At 37.3% G+C, this 14,561-nt stretch overlaps 1 protein-coding gene across 6 annotated transcripts in view; it reads right to left on the bottom strand.

The window, feature by feature from the left end:
- Positions 1–14,561, bottom strand: part of tweek (transmembrane protein KIAA1109 homolog tweek) — a 150,496-nt gene that overhangs the window by 19,041 nt on the left and 116,894 nt on the right. For all 6 annotated transcript variants that reach the window (XM_090174006.1, XM_090174009.1, XM_090174010.1 and 3 more), the window contains exons 45-59: positions 8,823–9,041; positions 8,314–8,533; positions 8,142–8,231; positions 7,811–8,086; positions 7,607–7,750; positions 7,398–7,515; positions 7,180–7,247; positions 7,029–7,112; positions 2,819–2,915; positions 2,205–2,278; positions 1,445–1,582; positions 1,267–1,384; positions 657–803; positions 270–595; positions 64–209 (exon numbers count right to left, since the gene is read on the bottom strand). In XM_090174006.1, coding sequence (XP_090030132.1) covers positions 64–209; positions 270–595; positions 657–803; positions 1,267–1,384; positions 1,445–1,582; positions 2,205–2,278; positions 2,819–2,915; positions 7,029–7,112; positions 7,180–7,247; positions 7,398–7,515; positions 7,607–7,750; positions 7,811–8,086; positions 8,142–8,231; positions 8,314–8,533; positions 8,823–9,041 — 2,265 coding nt within the window. The remainder of the gene's footprint in view (positions 1–63; positions 210–269; positions 596–656; positions 804–1,266; positions 1,385–1,444; positions 1,583–2,204; positions 2,279–2,818; positions 2,916–7,028; positions 7,113–7,179; positions 7,248–7,397; positions 7,516–7,606; positions 7,751–7,810; positions 8,087–8,141; positions 8,232–8,313; positions 8,534–8,822; positions 9,042–14,561) is intronic.

Raw genomic sequence — 14,561 nt, 5'->3', positions numbered from 1 at the left:
TCACCTTCAGTACATGACTGATTTACAAAGAGGCCTGTACAAACTGAGCAAAAAAATACACACCTGAGGTCATTAATTATTTTAGCTTGTTCATTCATTTCTTTTTCTATTAATCTGGATCGCTTTTTTGCTTCTAAAGTAGGATCAATCATAACACCATGTACATTATCATTATAAAAACTGTTCTTCCTCTGAAACGTAGTGACATCCTGAAATAAATATTTGATGGAAAAACAATACAACAAAGCAGAAAATTAAAAAATATATACCTGATCTCTCATGCGGGACCTCTTGATTATTTCTGATGCATCTGAACTATCCCCATCCATGCAGTCAACATCAAGGAAATTTGCTCCAGTACCTCCTCCAGACGAAATAATCTTCATCATGGCATTTCTTCTTTCATTGGATGTTTGATTTTCAAAGTTTCCCTCCAAATTCACACTTTTTGTTCCCTCATCTTCACCAGTTAACGCAGTTAGGGTTTTAAACAACGCAGATAATTGCTTTCCAATATTAGTGTCAACGTGAATGTCAACCCCTTCCATTTGCCACTGAACATTTAAAATCCATTTAGCATTTGCTGGAGGCATGCCTGTTAAAAGTTAATATTATAAGAGTCAATTGTAGAAAAAGTTTAAAAAATGTAAAATTACTATTTGGCTGAGGAGCAAGTGTTTGGGAGCATATTTCATATGTTCCCTCAGAAACAACACAAAGGTTCATTATGCTACTGTCCATTGGATCTGGTTTCCAATCATCTAAGGAGGTCTCAAAATCATCTGCAAAACGAATACAAAGGCCTGGAACGAAAAAAAACCAAGAAAATTGTAAAGATAAACTTTTTACAACAAGATGCAGCAGCCTTGAAAATTCAATATGATACCATAAACAAGTTAAGTACCCGAGTAGAATTAGCTTTTAAGGAAATAAACTAGCAAACCAACAGAAATGGAACTTTAATTTTAATAGAACTAATAAATATCTGACAAAACCTTTTACCCAAAGGACTGGTTAATATTACAAATCGGCCTGCACTGTAATGAGCTACTGAAGTAGTAATGTCCTAAAAAAAATTCACCTTATAAAAAAACAGCATAAAATTTTCAATTCACATCACATGCTAATTTGAAATTCTTTTTAAAATTAAATAAGAATTTCACAAAGTACAAAAGTGAATTTATGAGGAATTTATTTAAAACAATAGATAATTAGCCTAAAATTTGTTGTAAAACGATTGCAATGTATTATTAGTAAACTACTTACCAGTAAATTTGGCTTTACTAACTAAAGACTGGCATGAACATGCAGAAACTCGAGTACTCTCAAGTGTTACAACAACAGCAGCTTTTAACTCTGTGTCATACGCTTTGCTACTACCAAACTGTAAAAAGGTTAAAATTAGAATTGTACTAGACACAAAATGTATAACACTATATTATACTCCGGAAGAATGGCTGAGGGGCAAGCATATACCCATATCCTTCACTGTGAGTTGTAAAAATAATGTTCCAAGTGATTGGGCACCTAATTGGGATATTTGTGGTACTTTTTCTAATAGCTGTTGTGTAACAAGCAATTCCTATAAATAAAAAGAATTAAAAGCTAAAACTTTTTTATAAAACATATAAGTAAAGAGCAAGAGCTACCACAGATTTCATAAAAAAACAATTGAGTAAAAGGTTTGACTATTGAAGTATTCACGCTCAAAATGGTGGCTACAAGTTTTGAAGGTGCATTGTTTCTAGGTGCAAAGGGCCGGGCATGGTATTGGAAAACAATAGTCTTACAAAATCCAGACTTGACAGGTAGCCTCCAGGGGGCATTTTGTGCTCTAAATGATGGATATTTATGAACGCTATACTCCAAATACCAGAAACAGTGAATTTTACATTAAATCTTAAATTTAATGTGATCTTAAATTAATTTCATGTTTTACTGTGGATTTTACGTTTTTCTTCCGATCAGGAATTGGTACCCGAGCTGCGGTTGTTTTTCATTCCATCAAAATTATTATTACTCTCATTTCTACCAGTCCATTGTTTGCACTACTAACCTACTAATTTATTTAAATTCTCAGTATCATTTTCAAAATGGTCGCTACATGCTAGTTTATAGAATATCAATTTTGTCACCAAATCATTGATTTTTAAACACTATAAATTCTATAGTTTCAAAATCTATTACAAAAAAATCAGACTTACTTCTTTGTTTACCGCTGAGCGTTGCTCATTCCAAAATTCGTAAGCATTCTTATAATTCAACCAAACAAGAACAGCTAAAAATATGTGTTTAACAGATTAATCAAATGACACGTTTTTATTCTTTAATTCCATCAATATAGCTAGAATAAGTGATGGAATAAAACATTCTAAAATGAAATGGCTGCCAATTTTTTAAATCAATTTAACGAATGAGGTCTTATTATTAAGTATCTTCTGATTCTTAAAAAAAAAGGTATAAAAAAGGTAAAAAGGTCCTAACCAAAATTCTTAGGAACTGTAACATATTTGGCAAAAACATTTGAAAAAAAAGGCTCTCTCTAAACAGAATTTAGGAGATCATTTACTAGGCAGTCTGCCTTTGTCAGTACAGGCTAACATTCTGTCTATAGCCTTTAGAGAACTAGCCCCCCCCCCAAAGGGTGGTAACCTCATCTCATAAATCGCATATAGCAAATAGTCTGTACTGGATTTTTATTAACACCTAACTGCTTTTTAAATTGAATAAAGAAATGACTTTCTAACCAATAAATTTAATTTCACAATAAATGAAAAATATTTCCAACTGACATAATATAAATTTATCTAACATTTACCTTTATCCAATGCAACTGGCTGCAAGTAGATTAATGGTCGAATGAGAGTTATTAACACTGCTTCTTTGTCTTCTGATTGACTTGATATCATTTCATCCTAACAAAAATGTTTTAGTAAAAGAATGGTTTGTAAAATTATACAGGGTGTTTAGAATTGCTCTGACTGGGCATTTATTTCAGACACTGCAAGAGATAGTGTTGCGAAATTTTCAGGGTATTATTTCTAGTGTAGGATAGCTTTAAATCCTAATTTTCAGAAAATTCGTAAATAATTTTAGGTTTTTGTAAAAAATATTTTTTCACTGGTAGGTGCTAGAAAAAACGTTTCAATGAGAAAGTTATAGCGTGCTGTCGAAAATGTTCAAAGAAATTGGTTTCATTGGATGAAAAAAAAACAAGCTGTCCATAGGGGCCAATAGCCTTCGCATTTTGCACGTAAATGAAAGAAATCCGGTTAAAAGATTAAAATCCTTAAAAAAAGTACATGTAATTTACCAAAACGCCAATTTAGGCCTGCAGTAGGCCTAAAAACGTATCAGTAGGCCAACTACGCACAAAGGTCAAGTTTTCAATTAGTATTTAATGTGAAATCTTTTTGTTTTCAACCATTCTCTAACGTTTATTGAGTCTAATCAACATGCCACCAAATTATTCTCGTAATCAGCGTGCTTTTATGTTCGAGTTATTTTATGGTGAAGCCAATCATACCGCGCATAGGGTTAGTGAATTGTTCACCGTTCGATATCCAGATAGAAGACCAAGCCACAACACCGTTCTTGGAGCTGTTCGTGACTTTCAGACTAACGGAAACGTAAATCCCAGATTTCATGGACCAGGTCATCAAAACATCAACATGGAAGACACCGTTTTAGCCTATTTTGTTGAGTATCCTCGGGCAAAGGTTCACAGGTGCAAGCGACGATCTTGGATTATCGACAAACTACATTTGGACCACTCTTCACAATCACAACTTCCATCCGTATCAAGCGACCCTCCACCAAGCTCTGCACGAAGGAGATATGGAACGTATATTTGATTTTTGTAACTGGCTAATAACCATGTCTGATGAGAACCCAAATTTCATCAATCAAATGCTGGTGACTGACGAGTGTTCCTTTGGGAGAGACAGGCCTTTCAACCATCAAAACACCCACATGTGGTGTGACTAAAATCCTGACTACGGTTTTCCTCACCATCATCAACAACTATGACTGAACGTTTGGGCGGGTTTGATCGGGGATCGATTTATTGGCCCACTTTTCCTCCTAGCTCGTCTTAATGGACAGCGCTACTTGGCGCTTTTGCAGAATGAAATAGTAGACACTTTAGAAGATATTCCGCTGGAAGCTTACAGACAGATGTTATAGCCACTCTACTCTAGAAGGTTGGGTAACGTACCTTCGGAGGCCTTAAAGCGAACTTAATTTAGGACTAAGACGTGAAAAAATAAACAAATAGGGCAGTTACTAAAAAACGACTAAATACACGACCAAGCAGAGGCCAATCATGCCATTGCTTTGACACATTTTAAGAAATGGCGGGACTATAATATGAACTTTGCCACGCGTGGACGACAAGAAAAACTAAATAACGCCGCGATACGCGGTGCGTAAAACTCGAAAAATTAATTACGTTTTCGAAATAAAATGTCAAAATTAATTGGCATAAATTGGCTATGAATATTCTAATCAAAAGCTAAGCCTATCGCGGACGAACAGTTACTTGGAAAAGCCATAGTGAAAGGAAAACGTAAATTACCGTATATAATCAAAATAGGGGAACTAGGAATTGGCACAGCCATCAAAATTTTTTTTCTAAGTTTTTAGTAAAAAAAAACGATCTCTTAAACGCCAAACAGCTTGAACAAGTTACACCCAAACTTGCCGCGTATTAGAGACTACTGAGAACACCACCAGAGAACTCAGATGAAATTTATAAATACCTTCTGAAGCCAGCAACCATGTAATTGCTTCCGTTTTCGGTTGCCACCAATTATATAGCCACTCTACTCTAGAAGGTTGGGTAACGTGCCTTCGGAGGCCAGCGAACTATACAATAATTATCCTATTAATACTAAAAGAAGGAACAGAATGCAACCTGGCAGCCAATGGTGGAAAAAATACAACTGACTAGCAGGCTAGCTGGGAGTTAACCACTCCCATACTAACTACTGATTCTACAGCTCTGCTTTAATGCCTCTTGATGCTCCTCCCTCTCTCTCTCCTACCTACTTTTATACTAACTCCCACACTGGCGCCACCAACGGTGCCCTTGAGAATTAAGCCTGATAAGATAAGGGTTTTGGCCATTTGGCCAACTAACAATATGGCTGCCACTGACCAAATTGGCTACAATGTGGTACCAACATGACGGCGCACCACCCCACGTACCAAGATGTGTAGTGGAGCATCTTAACAACGAGTTTCCTCAGCATTGGGTTGTCAGGAACGGTCACGTTCGATGGCCTGCGAGGTCTCCAGACCTAACTCCTATGGACTTTTTCTTGTGGGGGTTCATCAAAGCACAAGTTTGTGACGCCCATTGAAAACATCCAAGATTTGCGTCACCGAATTATTGCAGCCTTCTTATGTTTATCCGAATAAAATGTTCAATTAAATCTTTCAGATATTTCTTTCATTTACGTACAAAAATGCGAAAGCTATTGGCCCCTATGGACAGCTTGTTTTTTTCATCAGTTCATATCTTCGCGAAAAAGTGTTCTTTTCCAATGGAATCAATTTCTTTGAACATTTTCGACAGCACTCTAAAACTTTCTCATTGAAACGTTTTTTCTAGCACCTACCAGTGAATTTTTTTTACAAAAACCGGAAATTTTTAACGATTTTTCTGAAATTTAGGATTTAAAGCAATCCCACACTAGAAATAATATCCTGAAAATTTCGCAACTCAATCTCTTTCAGTTTCTTAAAACAATGCAATTCAAAACACCCTGTAAATCTATTTAAATGTGCTAATAACCTTTTTTAAATCAGAAAACCATTATAGTTTTAATGAAATACTTTTTTAAAGCTTTTGTGCTGATTAAATAACATTAGTTTTATCATAACTGAACACTATATAAGTTGCAACCATTTTTTACATTTTTCATAGGCAATAAGAAAGGACAAAAACATTGGATTTATACCAATTTTAATAATAGGAATGATAAAAATCCAATTTATAACCAGTCTTGGAACACAATAGATACTTTTTACCCTAATATAGAATGATATAGAATGGTGATGAATAGAAATAATAGAATAAGACAATTAAATATTTATCCATTAGGACCACAAACCACACTGCCAATCTAGATCGATTTACAATTTTTAACGGGCAAAGACGACTTTAAAGGAGCAAAATTCATCTGAGGTAAAGTGGTGGTGGCGTTATTTGTTAGTAGAGGGCGCTCTGATAGCAACATGACGTCATAATTCTGATTTTCAATGATTGGTTGAAAATTTTCAGTTTATAGTGGAGAACGGTTTTGTCGAGATTTAAAATACAAAATTATCTTCCCCGATTGGAGTTTAAAATTGTATTATAGTGCCATCTATGGCGGAGAGTGTTTACTGTTAAAATTAATTGCTAATTTAAATTACAAAAATTAAATATTTTTAATAAGAATTTAAAGTACTATAATTTGTGTGAATATGTATGCAAAGTGCGAAATTTACGGTAAACTCTCCGTGGTCTCGCCAGTACCGAGTGGGGATGTAGGGAGTTAAAAAGCACATTGCTTTTTCTTTTTTTTTTGCCACAGAGCTTGCGTTGCCCTTTAAACATTGCATATTCCCCTGTAGGCAATATGTGAATAGGTGCTTTACTTTCAAATAAATTTGATTAAAAAACACATTTGCAATATTCTAAATATATAAAAAAACATTTTCAAAGAACAAATTTAATGTAATCTAAAATAATGTTGATTCCACGAGCAAAGCATTAAAAGGTTATTAAAGGGATCCCTCACTCACAACAGGGGAAGACATAGGGGTCACAAAAAAACTGGTTTTCAAGCACACTGCAAGTCTGGATTTTATGTTACCCCTACGCCTCCCCCTGTTATGAGTGATGGATCCCTTTAAGAATATAGTGTTTATGAAATAATATTATTAAATAAATTTAAAAGCTTTTTGAAATCTTTTATTTTATCTGACTTATTTTTCCTCAGTTTTTTTATAATAACAAGTTTACTCCTCAAAAAACTTACCTGCAAAGCATTCCTCATACATATTCTAGTTTTGAAGTATGCAAATTGCTGAAATTCTGGCTCAGCTTCTTCAAACAAAGCATTCTAAAAATTTTGGTTGTAATAAATAAAAATAATTTACTAAGAATTTTAACAAGCAAGACTTTAAAACCTTAAGGAGTTGGCCCAAAGACAAATTTATGTCGACTTGAGCTTTTCCGAAGAGCTTGATATAATTACCTAAAAATGTAAAAAAAAAATACAAAACTGATAAGTAAAATTAACTATACATAATTAAAGTATTAAAATATTTTATCAAGGCATGCACATAATAAAACTTATCAACTTTAATTTGTAGCTAAACAATTCAAGGATAAAAGTTATTCTTACTTCCAGTTCCTACACCTACAGACATATTCTGAACCCTGTTAGAAACCTGAAGTTCAACAACTCCAGTTTCTAGTCTTACAGCACTACTAGTAGGAGTTGTAGCTGTAATTTGAATGCCCTAAAAAAGAGATTGGATAAAAATGCTGCTACTCAACTTAAAACCCTAGTGTTCTCCTACCAGAATGTATAAATTATAGAGGTATTATTACCTTTAGCCTTAGCTGAACAGAAAAAAGTAACCGTTGGTGGTCAACAATTGTAGAATTTAAAGGTGGTTGATTTAATTTCTCATCACTCCATAATGGGGCAATTTTATCTCCTCCTGACATTTTTTGTAAGACTTCATTTACTTCCTAAAAAATAACGATATTATGAATGTAAAGTTCATTGTAGAATCAGTTATAGATAAATACCTTCATGAAAACTTTTTGAACCAGTACCAAGTGGTTAAGTAAATCAGTTGTAAGGCAATGTTCAAAAGATCCAATTTCTGCCATGGCACTGAGATAATTTCCTTGTCGTAAAACAACACCATCTGTAAATGAGTCAACCTTTCCAAAAGGGCCATTTACTCCCCCCATTATTCCTGAAGGAGCAGTAGATGATGAATCTTGAATGTATTCTGCAGATATATGCACAGGTGGGAGGTCTACGCTAGCTGATGAGGGCAGATTCGCATCAGTTGGAATCTATTATATAAAAAAATATTATTTTCATTTTTGATATAAAATTAAATAAATTTACATTTGTGTTGAAACTCAGGGTGTGCTTTGGAAGATCAACTGTGAATTTAGCTTTACTGCCAGTAATTCCCATACTAGTAACTTGCCCCATCTGAGAAAAATATATTGGTATCAGACTTCAGTAGTTATTTTATCTGAGGAAGTAGCTACATAAACTTTGGAAACAGACATACCTTATACTGTGCTTTCAACGATGGCAAAAGTGCAGCTCCAATAGTTAAACTGTCAACTATAATGCTGAACTGAATTACAATAGGTGTTATTAGTTGTGGCTGTCTTGACCTTGTTCCATTGCCCAAAATTCCACCTCGGTGAGCACCAACAAAATGATGAGTTTGAGGAGACAATAAGTGCTCATAGTAAGGAAAGTTGGATAGATCTTCCATCTGACGACTTTGGAGGAAATTTCAAAGTTTTATGTAGATTACACATACTATGGAACAATATGATGGTGTTTTAGTAGTCTAAATATCAACAGTTTGCCTAAACATTATGTTTCCATTTCCTATTTTTATGCAGAAATATTATAATATAATATATAAATTTATATTAAAAAAAAGTTGTGTAACATATTTGATATCATGAATTTCAATGTAACAAGCAAAAAAACAAGATAAAGTTGATACATGTTTATGGTACTGTGAGTATGGTAATGTATTGTAAACAATTTACTAAATTTTACCTAGATCTTGAAGATTGCCTAGATGAACGCAATTCCTGTAGCGTGGTTGAAAGTTGTCGGCTACTTCTTGTCATCATACCATGAAGAGCCACAGGGTGTTGAGGAATATCAATTTCAATAGGTCCAATTGTCAGCAATCCAGAATTATGTACTTTACCACTTTTGCTAAGACTTGAGTAGAGTGTTTGAGATTTTCCAACAGACATTTTAACTACAATGCTATTGAAATACCAAATTTCAGTCAAATGGTTTTCTAAATATATTTAAAAATATCCTAGTCAAAGAAAATAAGGATTTGACTAACAAATTCGAGTAAGCCAATCTCAAGTAAGAAAGAGTTAAATCAATGAATTTTTTTTAAGACTCTGAAGGGGAGAGCCCCCCAAAAAACTGGTCACAAGGTGAGATTTTTGTTGGGGTCAGGGAGGGAAAAACCCCGAAAAACCGGGTTGGGTCACAGTTTCTTGAAATTTTTAGGTTTAAGTGTTTTCTAACTACGAAAGTGACAAAATAAATTCAAAAGTAGTTCATATTTTAAATTTTTTTTATAAAATATCTCTAAACGTATCAAAAATCAACACCACAATCTGTTTCAGTTTCAGAAAGTGCCTTTGGGTGAATTGGACACTAAAAGAATCTTTCTACCATGTATGCATCTTGCAGTTTATTGGCCGTTAGTTAGAGTTTGGTTTTCAAAATACTCCAAATAAAAGATACTTTAGGCATAATTAAAAGTGTTTACAAAAAAATTCTTACTGTGGAATTCGTTTAACTGACAACCGACTATTCAGTAAGTAAACGCTAAATCAAAAAAAAACAAACAAGCAGAGTCGCGGCCAAGATTAGTCAATCCCTAAGGGGAAAAGTAAAATCTATGTCCTAGAAAGATGAATCATGAAACAGAGAAGTTCCTCAGAGAATAGGATTTCTTGCCCGCCCCCTCCCCCTGTTTAGTTGTGGCTATGAGCTCAGTTTCTGACGTTTTTTCGACTTAAAAAAAACTGTTACATTATTTAGTCTTTGGCGCTTTGACAACTTACGTCCACACCATCTCTGGCTAACATGTTGTCTAGGCATAATATTATTATTATTATTATTATTGTTATTAATGAAGGGGTTGAAGGGCTAAGGACATGCCCGTTCGCGCACGTCGACCAGATGTCCATTGTGCAACCCCGAACCTTAAGACTTAACAAGCCCAATATCCGACACAAAATGGAGAATCCTTTTGGCCAGCATATAAGAGAAATCAGAAGTTTCTAGCTGATGCATACCAAGATGCTCGAATCTTTGGGCCGCGTAGTAATCACACCTACAAAGCACATGAGAGGCGGTTTCCTCCTCAGCCTGACACCAATTACAAATTGGACCATCACTGATTCCAATCAGGTAAAGATGTCTGTTAAGGAGAGAATGACCTGTTAGTAGGCCAAAGACCAACCTGATATTAGATTTGGAAAGCAAGAGCAGCTCCTTAGCTCTCTGCCTAGAGGTGCCCGAGATAAACTCTTTAGCCTGCCTTTGGCCATCCATCTCAAGCCAAAGCTTGAGTTGACGGTCAGTCATGGAGTTAGAGATAAGGCCGCGAACTATGCTAGAGGGGATAGTAACGGCAGGTTCCGGACCAAAGAACCCAGCCTCTGCCCCCTTCTTGGCTAAGATATCGGCCCTCTCATTACCATAGTACCCCCGATAGCCAGGAACCGAATAGAACTGAACTTTATTGTTGGTGCCTAGCTCCGAGAGGAGATTCAAACAGCTATGGTTGAGAGCCGTGAGGGCTGCTTGACTATCCAAATAAATTTGGATAACCTTGCCATGAAGCTTCTTTTTAAGACAAAAGTCAACACAGAAGCAGATAGCGGCAATTTCCGCCTGAAAAACACTAGCATAAACACCAAAGCTTTCAAAGAAGCCGAGATTGTTAATTAGTTTGTTGTCAAGAATAACACCAAGGTACTTCACCTCCGTGCTTTCGCTCAATATAATCCTGAACAAGGAGATATCATTAAAAGAGTTTTGCAACCTTTTACGAGTAAAAGAAACAAGAACCGTTTTATTAGGAATAACCGTAAGACCAACTTCCCTGCACCAGTTTTCCACTGATGCAAGAGCCCTTCTTACTAAATCGCCAAAGGTGTTTCTTTCCCGTAAAGACGATGGCGATATCGGCACCCATCCCGGTCTAGCCAAAGACACAGTGTCATTAATGCCAAAGCGCTTTGCAGCCTTCATGATGACTGGACACCTTATCAAAAGCGCCCTCAATATCAAGGAACACTGCTAATGCTATTTCCTTAAAGTTAATAGCCCTTTCAACAACTCCTTCTGCGTTGAGTTTGCAAGTTCTGTCCCCACTGGTTAAAGGGGTTTTCCCCCGAGTTCTTCGGTTTCCCCTTCCATAAAAACTTGTCGAGGTTAACGGTAATAGTTAGTGTAGGGAGCTGTTGGCTCGATCGCGTGGCATGCAGGGCTTGCCACCACCCTCCTACGCATTGTAACCCGGCCACCTTAATTAATGGCTTCAAAAGTCGCTTGATGACTTAGGCCTAGGGTGGTGCCTTGGGTATTAGCCTAGCTGATTATTATTATTATGATTATTATTAGTTATGCCATGAAGGGCAGTCTCAGTAGATTTGCCTTTTTGGTAGGCATACTGAGCTGGCCAGAAAGGTATATGAGAAATAACCTCCCCACTAATATAGTTGTCTCCAATCTGATTGGCCTAAAGGCCTTAGCCTCAAGATAGTTAGATTTCCCTGGCTTCGGAATAAAGATCACCCTAGAAAGTTTCCAGGTGCTAGGAATATATCCAAGGGCAATACAAGCCCTATAGATTCTACTTAACATTTAGCATTTAATATCAATGCCCTCCTGCAACAGAATGGGAATTATCCCATCCGGCCCCAGAGACTTATAGGGCTTAAAAGACTTTATTGCCCAAATAAGCCTGGAGTGCGTTACAATTTTATTTTCCACCGCCCAATCCTCCTTTTTGGTAAGTGCAATCCTAATAGGAAGGGGGTCAGAATCAGTACTGTTCGTAATTCTGAAGTCAGGAAAGTGTATATCTAACATATGAGTTAGAGTCTCCTTACCCGACGAAGAATGACTGCAATCTTTCAACTTAATCGTGTCAAGATGTTTAGTCTTATCGTTGGCCATAATTTTCATTAACTTGGCCATACTGGGAATTTCGGAGATAATATTATGTTGTCTGCTTTTGGTGTGAATGAAATGAGGTTGACTAATCTAGTTCTCTCACTCTACCATGAAATGTTTTACTAAAAATCTTATATTACCTTATATAATATATTACTAAATAAGTTACAGTGAATCTATTTATTTATCTCAAATACAACTCAGCAATCTCATCTCTGCTGGGGATCAACAAGTATATGATAGTGTAGCGAGGCAAGGCCAGAAAAGTAGGGCAAGACACGACAAGGCAACATGGCAGGGTATATGGAGAAGTGAAACTCAGAAAACTACAAGTCATGGAAATTCAGTATGGAGAGGGTGCTACGAGATAACGGATTATGGGATAAAGTCCTAGGAAAGGAAACTGCACCTACCACAGACACATCAGAAGAGATTAAACAGATATATAAACTAAGGGAATCCAGAACCAATGCCGCCTTTGCTCATGTGTAAGTGAAGATCAACACAGTGTTATAAATGGAGCAGCAATAGCTGTAGAAATTTGGAATACATTAAGTAGCAACTGCAACCTTGTAACTCTTCGCGGTGGACGGAAGTAACAGGTGGAGGGGCAACCCTTCATGCTGGCCAACTAGGGCTCTGCTTCTTCCTTAAGCCAAGGTGTAAGGTATCGTGCTGAGGGCTGAGTGGTACCGGGGAAGCGAAAATACGGTATCGTGAACGATCCCCTCGGGGCACCAGGCGACACCCCATTGTATTTTAGGCTTCGGCCCGGAGAGGATTAAGGGCGGTGACCTTTTACTTTCCTCTTTACTCGTGGGATCTTTTATGAATTCCAAAAACCAAAATAAAAAACCATCGGGCAAGGGTCTGTCTTTGACAGCACCCGGCTCTAGCCAGGGGAAGGGTGTATCTCAGGATACTACCCTCCCTTCAACAAGTTCAGGTCGTGGGTCTGTCTTGGAAGAAACCGAGCCCATGTTGCTAGGGTCTGCCTCCGGCAGTACCCAGCATCGGAAACACTGGTCTACTCCGACGGAGGGAAGCAAGGTAAGTGCTTCCAATGCTCGTACTCGCAAGAGGAACAAGCGTCGAAAGACACTCAGGAGGTTGGCAGAAGACTCTACAGAGGGTAACTCCTCTTCAAACAAGAGAACAAGGGAGTCAGATCAAGACTCTCCAAGCTCTCAACAACCGGCTGCCAAAAAGTCTAAGCCACTGACCTTCAGTGAAGCTGTGGGTTCGATGTGGATGACCATCATAAAAGAACGCTTTCCCTCAAACTGCTTAACCGAGGCAGAAATGGGAACCATCCAGCGTGGAGTTCTGGAGAGGAAAGACGGGATACCCTTGGGTAACCCTCTTTCTCAATTCCTGCAATTTTAGCTGAAAGGTGGTGCCCTGGTCTACCTGTGCAAGGATGACTTCACAGGTAAACGGTTCCGTCAGGAGTTCGACCGCAATGAACAGGTTCTCCAGGGAACAAGGCTTTTGGTAACAAAGGCCAGTGACCTTCCGAAACCTTTTAAGGTCACTCTCCGAACAAGGGACGTCTGGACGAAGGACCCTAAAGTTCTTCTCAGGCGTCTTCAAACCTTCAACGGTGCGCTGAGCACCAGCTGTTGGAAGGTGCTGTGCAAATCCGAGGAACTGGCTGCCGTTCGTTGGATTTTTCTAATGGATGGTGAGTTGGTCAACGCTATCAATAGGCAGGATTTGCTGCTGGAATTCAATGGTGTCGTATTAAATGTATATCAATGGGAGGATGCGGATTTTACATCAGCAAAAGTAAAACATGCTATTATTTCTGAAGCGGATCGTTTGAGATTAAAGGACGATGTAAACGAATCAAGGCTAGATGTAATGACAACTTCGACACCACAGTCACAAATCCGAAGAGAAACTAGAACATGTTACAATTGCGGTATACCTGGACATCTCGCTAGAAGATGTAGAAAACCAAAGAAGAGCTATAGCAAACAAAGAGAAATACCAATACTCGAGACAGACCAAGTTATGATGTTGCTACAGTATCAAAGCCCGATGAATATGGACCGCGGACAGATGAATGGATTTGGGACTCTGGAGCAGGGGCACATCTGTGTAACGATATGAAATGGTTCACAAATTTGAAATCTATCGCTACGTTAACAATGAATTCCTATCATGACACGTTTACCGTAACAGGGATAGGCAATGTAGTAATCAAACATCAGATACAAGATAAGACACGGATCTTATTATTGAAGAATGTAGGTTTTGCTCCAAATGGCCGACGAAATCTCATTAGCGGATTTCAGAGTGATAAGGCAGGACACAAGTGGAGGGGTGGTGATCAGACATTGACAGTTCTAAATGATAAAGGCGACACTATAATGATATTCAAAGCGATAATGGTATGGAATACTGCAGTAATAAAATGCAAGATTTCCTTAATTCAATGGGTATTGCACACCAACGCACGAATGTATATACACCCCAACAAAACGGAACAGCAGAGAGATACAATAGAACAGCTTTAAATTCCATAAGAGCTATGCTAAAGGATAGTCAACTGTCTCCTCGGTTTTGGGTCGA

This window comes from Leiobunum rupestre, chromosome 4 (genome assembly GCF_980474605.1).
Source record: "Leiobunum rupestre chromosome 4, qqLeiRupe1.1.hap1, whole genome shotgun sequence".
In the NCBI taxonomy this organism is placed as follows: Eukaryota; Metazoa; Arthropoda; class Arachnida; order Opiliones; family Sclerosomatidae; genus Leiobunum; species Leiobunum rupestre.
This window is presented reverse-complemented; position numbering and strand designations above follow the sequence as displayed.